General features: G+C 37.4%; 1 protein-coding gene across 1 annotated transcript; it reads right to left on the bottom strand.

Moving 5' to 3' along the window:
• Window positions 1–5664: 5664 nt before the first annotated feature.
• On the bottom strand, window positions 5665–6949 carry LOC147523130 (uncharacterized). The gene is made up of 3 exons (XM_086569665.1): window positions 6695–6949; window positions 6393–6605; window positions 5665–5778 (listed from the first exon to the last, which is right to left on the bottom strand). The coding sequence occupies exons 1-3, from the start codon at window positions 6947–6949 to the stop codon at window positions 5737–5739; spliced, it is 510 nt and encodes a 169-aa protein (XP_086425791.1). The 3' UTR covers window positions 5665–5736.
• Window positions 6950–7842: the final 893 nt, after the last annotated feature.

Raw genomic sequence — 7842 nt, forward strand, 5'->3', positions numbered from 1 at the left:
CTTGGATATGCCTAGATTTCAAGGATCCGAACTTAGAAGTATTGCAAAGACTGTGGTGGTGGTCAAATGAGCTAAGGCTACTAGTACTATTGTTTTGGTGTAAATTTTATGAGACTTTGGTATTCTTGTAGAAACTTGAGTATAAGCGAAGGGTGGATAATCTAAATGAATGTTTGACAAGCATTGATATATTTTTTAGGTTCTCTTAAATATATGTTATCTTAGTTGAAGGCATCTGGGTTGAAATTTTTTTGGTGTTCGGTGTTTTTGGTGTTTAGGAAAATATGAGAATTTTTTTTTTTTTATTTGCAACCCATCAGCAACGGTTCATAACTATTACAAATTTAAAAATGTTGCTACAAAACAATATAAACAAGTGTTACAAATAATATTTGCAATGCTTAAAAACCTTTGGAAAGTTTTTCTTGCAACGGTTAATAAGCGTTGGAAATTTCTGTTTGCAACGGTTAATAACCGTTGGAAATTTCTGTTTGCAACGCTTATTAACCGTTGTAAAAATTTCCAACACTTTACCCACGCCATATTTGCAACACTTAAAAAGTGTTGCGAAAATTATTAGCAACGGTTTTTTGCCGTTGCAAATAGCCTGTTATGGTGTAGTTCGTACTGTAACCTCGTATCTGCTGGATATGGATAACAATCTTTGGTCTCTACTAGTTATGCTCAAGGAAATGTAACTTAGTCAACTGGTTCTTAATTCTTCAACTGAATAAAGGACTTGCTAGGGTGATTAGTCAAGGTTCATTAACAAACTATGAAAAAGGCAAATTCGGAAATGAGAATACCTAATAATATGAGTCCAAGAGCTACAGGCAAGACTACCATTGAATTCCTTAGAAAAACCATTTTTTATTATTTTGAGAATTAAGGTGGGATTACAGCATCCTCAGCTTTTCATTGATTGACCATTCTAAAATATACCATCTCAACATTGCTAAGATAAAATTCTAGTTTAGCTAGAAAATCATGTTTAAAAATTTTCCTATATTTCTTTTGCACATTACTCGATGCTACTTGACATTCGAAAATTGGACCAAACTATCAATGTTGATGTACCGGCATACTGATGTTGCTTGATCATAACATAAAGAGGAAAAAAGATCATAACATAAAGAAGTTAAAGGATGTTTTGGTAAATGATTTTACCTTTAGTTCGGGGCACACTTCTTTCATTAACAATTTCATCCCCAATGCCTGCACAAACAAATGAATAAATTATATAGAAAAAATGTTTACAAACAAACTTCAAAAACGTTTATAGAAATGAATCGCACGATCAATATTAATGACCAGAGTCATTACAGGGGAAATTATTTCACTATGATGCTCCTACCCATACTGAAGCATCACTTTCTATCATCATTGTATCCGGATTCCAACCAAAACCACTAGGAGAAAAAGATCTCAAATCTTTGAATGATTTAACTGCAACCTTCTTTGTCTTGATTCGGTTTTCAACGTGTTCAATATCGATAGCAAAACCCAACTGATCTCTCATTGCCTCAGTGACAACAAAGAATGTGATTTCTTTCTTACATCCACCGGTTCCCCTTAAACCCTTCGCAAGATGTTCCAAGAAAACTTCTAACATGACATCATCCATAGATTGAGTCCACACTAGTCTCCCTTTCTGATCACATACTGGTGCTTGTGGTGTTTGAGGTGTTGCTTGTGTTGCTATCCCTATTAAAAGTATTATATGATCATAGCACATATCCATTTCCACAATATAAGTTATTAAAAAAATATATAGTACGTAGAAATTGAAAAGATCCATAAAATTTAGATTTCATCGTTTTAATCAACAACATATAATCAAACCATAGCATTTGCAAATCAAAACAAATACAACATATAACTAACTAAAAAACATAAAACTGGTCAATCACTCTGTGTTTGAAACATACAATGCTCATTCCACATATTCTCAGTAAAGTTGGTCCTAAGCAACTTCCACTCATTAGTTGGCCTCAGTGCAGTGCACTATAATCCTGAGCTTGGCTGCCGATATCTCTAGGTTCCTCCACATCCGGTTCATCCCCCATCCAATAACATCGCCAAATAAACAAACTTAAGGATGAGGACCCCAAACACCATTAACGAGTACTAAACGGGGACGAATGTTAGAAATATCATAAAAATGGAGACCAAAGTTATTGTGAACCTGAAATTGCCCGTGCCCCTGACCCTCAATGGTGCCTTCCCACCATGCATTGTCGTGTAAAACTTCAACTACTTGATGCATTCTATAATATCGGTCGGCTCTAAGCTGGTATCGTTGAACAACCTCTCTTAGCCTTCCAGAGTTATTTGGCTCCATCATGTCTTCATGAACAATAAGGTGATGATCACCTTGCATTCCCCCTCCGGCACGTGCAATGACAACAACATTATGATAAGCTTCGTTGGCTCCTACTACTAACTCCATTTCACTATTATCTATGTATCCTCCAACCATTACAACAAGTAAATTACCCGGGCAGAGTATAGAAATGAGGAAAATTAGGTACTTTGAAGTAAATCCTTTCGTGGACTCCCTCTGTTTTTCGGAGGCGGAGTAAAGAAATTTATATTACCCGGCTTTCTTCTCGAAGTAGCAGGGTTTTAGGCAGGGGCGGAGTAAAGAAATAAATTTATATTACCCGGGCTTTCTTTCAGAGTGGAGCCTCCCACACTCGTTACTAGTTAAGCGATTGTGGAACTTCAGAGTAGCAAAATGTGAAGCAAAGGTTTAGTCTCGGATAATCTTAGGCTTCCCAAGTAAAAACAAGCCGCCAGAGCAGATCTTTTAGAGCGTACGAACTGCAAATCCAGCGACTAGGTTCAGCTCCAAAAGGGAGGACAAAACCAACAACAGGGTTACCAGCAACCTCCCCACAACAACTGCCCCGCTTTGTTTAGGCTAGAGTACAACAAGAGGCAAGAGGGTTAGGGTCTTTGTTTAGGCTAGAGTACAACAAGAGGCAAGACGGTTAGGGTTACAAGAGGGTTAAGGTTACATTTTTGTGTCATGTGCCAAAAAAGAGGACTTTGGGCCAAAAAGGGGGACGGTGGGTCTCTAAAGTGAGCCCAAAGTCTATTAGGTTAACTCCAAAGAGGCCACAACTGCTGGAAATTATTTCTATAGCATTTTCGTCTCTGATTGGGGTAAGGCCAGGTCCATTGGAAAGTTGGTTCTTAGTCGGTCATTTTGACATAAAGTAGGCCCTATTTCGAGACCCGAGTCCAAAGATACGTCAATCGAATTGTGGCAGATTCGATAATCAACCTAATGATCAATCGAATTGCATGGCAGATTAACTTTCTCTAATATCTTTTCCTATCATTTAAATATACTATTTTAGTGTCTCAAATCTATTATTTTTACTCAAATTAGTAAATCATCTATCTAATCTAGACTTGCATTCTAGTAACGTACGACTAGAGTGAACTGAACACGACTACTCCTCATTATTTATACGATATTGATATTGAGAGTATTTTAATTACTGTTTTTCCCCATATTATCTACTGTTTTTAGTTAGTAAAAAAACCACAATCTTATCACATAACATCTTTAATCCTATGGAAGACATTTAATTTCTTCACCAATGCCTGCAAGCACTGCACGCACGTCAGGAGGTCTTCAATTCTTTACACGTCTCCTGGAATTCCAAGAAGTTCAGGCAATGCACGAAGTGGCACATGATGAATTCTTGCAAAACCACTCACAAATTTTGGAAAATCACGTTATCATAATGAAGAACCAAAGTGATTTTTCCACACACCAGGGTGAACTTCAGCAGCAGCTCATCCAGCAAATTGATCAACTTAACAGTCTTGTAAATTATCTGCTTCCACTTAGCCATCCTCGTCGTCAACAAAGCCCTGGATTTTGGTCCACTTTTAAAAGTTAGGTTTTTAGTTATATTTATCTCTTAGTCAACCTATTTTGTTTTTCTTGTGTTTTCTATTGTTAAGCAGTGGCTAAGGATATTGTGCCCATTAGATGTAATAATTCTTGTTGTTATCAATAAACCATCATTTAAAGACAATTTTTAAACTATTGATTTAAATTTGTTTGCAAGAGGGTTTTATCTTTTTCCATACTCTTCCATCCATCACGACAGACTTTCTTCCACTTCATCATTAGGCGTGGGGAACATATTTGATTCCCTTGTGGTGGGACCTTCTAGTTGCTTCACGCATAGTGACTATTTATTTTTGGACTTCTCGCCACGCTGATTGACAGTCTATTAGGACTCCCTGCCTTACCACTTTATCTGCTCCAACTGACTAATCTTCATCAAGCATGGCTACCCCCAAAATATTCCTGAGCAATCCTTCCAGGCTATAATAGACTCCCTTGCTTATGGCCTTCACTCCGTGAATACATCACCAACATCGGATGGTCTTCCCTAGTTTTTCAACCTGACCAAACTTATTCTCTAAGTTTGGCTGCATATTTTTATGCCAATATGGGAGACACACAAGCATTTAATCATGCCCAAGGTTTCTTCTTAGACGGGTTCACAATCCAAGTTGGTGGCACACCACATATCTTTTCTAAGCCAACGTTTGCCCTAGCTTTGGATCTTCCTTATCACGAGCCTGCAACAACATGGCCATACATCAACCATAACTCATACCGTTCCTTTTCATGGCCTGCTTTTCGTGGAACATATGGTGATGGTCTTGCAATTAAAGAAGAAGAACCTACACCTGGCAGATGGTCAGACACTACCATTCCCTTAGCAACCATGACCATGAATGTGGGGAATGCGATGTTGTTTATCCTTATGAACATCATGGGAGATTGACATTTTTCTACTGCCAATGATGCTGCATGCGTAGTGTTTAATGTGCTTGCTCAAGGTCATACATTATTTGATATCATAAACTGTATTATCACTAATCTGAAAAGAGCTCGCACTGTTCGGCATCAGTATCTACTTTCACTACAAAAAAAAAATGTCTTAACGAGTCACTTTTAAAGTGTCTTAAAAAGTGGTTTGTGTCACTTTTCTGATTATTATGAAAGCGTCTTATCCGCCGGCGTCACTAAAAGTTCGCAAAAGTGTCTCAAGAAATACATTTGTTGTGTCAGTTTCTGTTATCAAAGTGACACAAAAAAGTGGTTATTTGTGTCACCTTAAACCCAAAAGTGACCCAGAAATACCTTAAAAGCGTCACTAGAAGATGACTTTGTTGTGTTACTTTTCAAAACCATTGATTAAGAAATTGTTTTTGGGCCAAAAGTGACACACAAAGTAATCATAAGTTGTGACGGGTTTCATAGAAGCGAGATAGCATCTATTATTTTAAAAATAAATAAAAATGCAATATATACATGACTAATAACCTGCTGCAATATGGGTACACTTGCAAATGAGAGTGAGTATAAATCTACAATATTATCATCACTAAACCACCTGCCTTACAAAAGATGCAAAAAAATATAGGTAACAACATTCAATAAGAACCATTTCATTAATTGGAAATTAATCACCATTCACATTAAGGTCCACGCACTAAATCTAACAAACTATTCAAAACATAGTCAATTTGAATCCATCCATAAACCTAGACCCCGTTAACCTTCGAATTCGTAACCAAAGCGTCACGACATAATCCAAAACCTTAATAAAAGCATTAAAAAAAAAATAGTTACACTGTAAACAATTTACGAAAATCCCTAACAAACCAAAATCAACGTAACCTAATTAGTATATCCACTTAGCAAAAGGCATTCCATCTTCGTTTAAGTTCTTCAATCACCTACAAAATAATAACAATATGACTATATATCAATAATATAATCAAGTCAGAATGAGAGTTTAACCAACAATATCAAGGGTTCATGTTTAAAAGAAAACATTTTGTCACTAGAGAAAGAGCAATTGAAACACTAGCAGTTCATGTGTCATGCATAAGACCATAGTAGCAAGCAAACTAGGAGCAATCAATTCACTGATATGATGACCTTCACAAATTCATATGGGATGTCGTCTAACAAATCACATTCTAGACAACTAGAAGCACAAAGTTGAAGGATGCTGAACAGATTTAAAGCTAGCATGCACGTCACAAAAAAAAAACAATTTCATAAGTCATACTTCAACTAACTTGGAAGTGAGAACTAGAAAACTATAAACTCCCCTGCTAGCGTTCCTTGAAAAGCAGTACAAATAGATTAAAAAAACAATGAGAGAGAATTTGCCATCGCAAAGAAAACCACGCGCTAACATCTAATTTGCTATAGATGAACTCATCCCCAACAAGAACATATCCAAGATAACTGAGCAGGATGTATATATATCTATATTCCAACAAGCCGGTAGAAATATAGTCAAATGGTGAAATAAACTTGCATTATGTACACAGCCATATACCTGGAATTCTTTTGATAACCTTATCCGCACAAACTTTTCCCATTCTAGTTGCTTGATATTGGGATACATTTCTGGTGCTTTCACTAGCTCTTCAAGTTCGTCTATGAAAGGTCTAATAAACTCCCTTGTCAGATAATTCTTAAACTTCCACCATATTTTACCACATTGTTTAATAGCCGCCTTCCTAAATTTCGGATTTATAATGAACCTCGCCTACAAATAAAATGTAGTCAAACTTTGACTTACAAGTAAGAGAACACAAAACATTTTAAACTATAAAGAAATGAAAGTTTAAGCATTACCAGTAAGCCCACCCATACATCATCTTTTATTCTCTTATCAACTTTTGGCCAAGTTGGCCATTCAGCAAGCGGAACATTAGCTTTCACCTGAGTGCCTGCCCAACTAGCAAAGTTTGCTCGTACCTTTTCATTTATTGGGACTCCATGTTCATCTAACTCAACTTCAACTCTCACACCGTTCCAATCCCTATTGTATGAATGTTTCACTGTTTGGACTCTAACGTTAGGCTCACCGTCATTGGTAGATTTCTTCATTTTATGTCGGGGTTTTTAGGTTTTGGTCCTTCTAATAATAGGGTAATTAGACTTTGGTCCAACAATGATCGATTATTAGGTTTTGGTCCTCCTAACCGTGAGTTGACCATGAGTTGACTTGGTTGACCATCACATATTTTGCTATTACCCACAATACCTTTATGAGGTCAATGTTGACCGAGTTGACCATCTCCAATTACTCTAAACTTTTGCTAAACATTTTGTGGCCGAAATGTTGATATAACAGCGAAATACCGGGTTGAACAAACGAACATCAAGGCGGAGACAGAAACAGAAACAGAAACAGAGAAGAGGAGCTGTTGAAATGTTGTCTCGCAGAGTGGCTAAGAAGCTCTATTCTCTCCGTCCACAGAGAATCTCTTCTTCTACTACTCTCTGTCATTACAAAACCCTCTCTCCTCCTCGCATTCAGTCTCCTACTACTACTTCTACCGTTTGTTTGTTCCATTCTCGTAATTTTACTAGCACTTGCACTCCTCCCATTGAAGAACAAGGTTTGGACGCTTTCGACCTCGCTTTGGACTCTGTTGTTAAGATATTTATAGTCGCCAACAGCCCCAATTATTTTCTTCCCTGGCAGAACAAATCCCAGCGTGAAACCACCGGCTCTGGTTCGTACCCCCCACCCAAAGAACACTATTCACTATTCTCATGAATTCACTCACTGAATGCAGAATTTGTTATTAGGGGCTGTAAAGTTCTTACAAATGCTCATGTGGTAGCTAAGCACACATTTGTTATTGTCAGAAAGCATGGCTCTCCAACCAAGTTAGAGCCGTTGGCCACGAATGTGATTTGGCTCTTCTCGTTGTTCAAAGTCCTGAGTTCTGGGAGGGAATGACCTGTTTGGAGCTTGGTGACATTCCTTTTGT

Source organism: Coptis chinensis, chromosome 1 (genome assembly GCF_015680905.1).
Source record: "Coptis chinensis isolate HL-2020 chromosome 1, ASM1568090v1, whole genome shotgun sequence".
In the NCBI taxonomy this organism is placed as follows: Eukaryota; Viridiplantae; Streptophyta; class Magnoliopsida; order Ranunculales; family Ranunculaceae; genus Coptis; species Coptis chinensis.

Coding starts and splice junctions, on each gene's coding strand:
- LOC147523130 (XM_086569665.1), bottom strand. CDS start 6,949: ATGAAGAAATCTACCAATGACGGTGAGCCTAACGTTAGAGTCCAAACA. Junction 6,606..6,694: donor ATGTATGGGTGGGCTTACTG/GTAATGCTTAAA, acceptor TTTTATTTGTAG/GCGAGGTTCATTATAAATCC. Junction 5,779..6,392: donor GGTTATCAAAAGAATTCCAG/GTATATGGCTGT, acceptor ATTATTTTGTAG/GTGATTGAAGAACTTAAACG.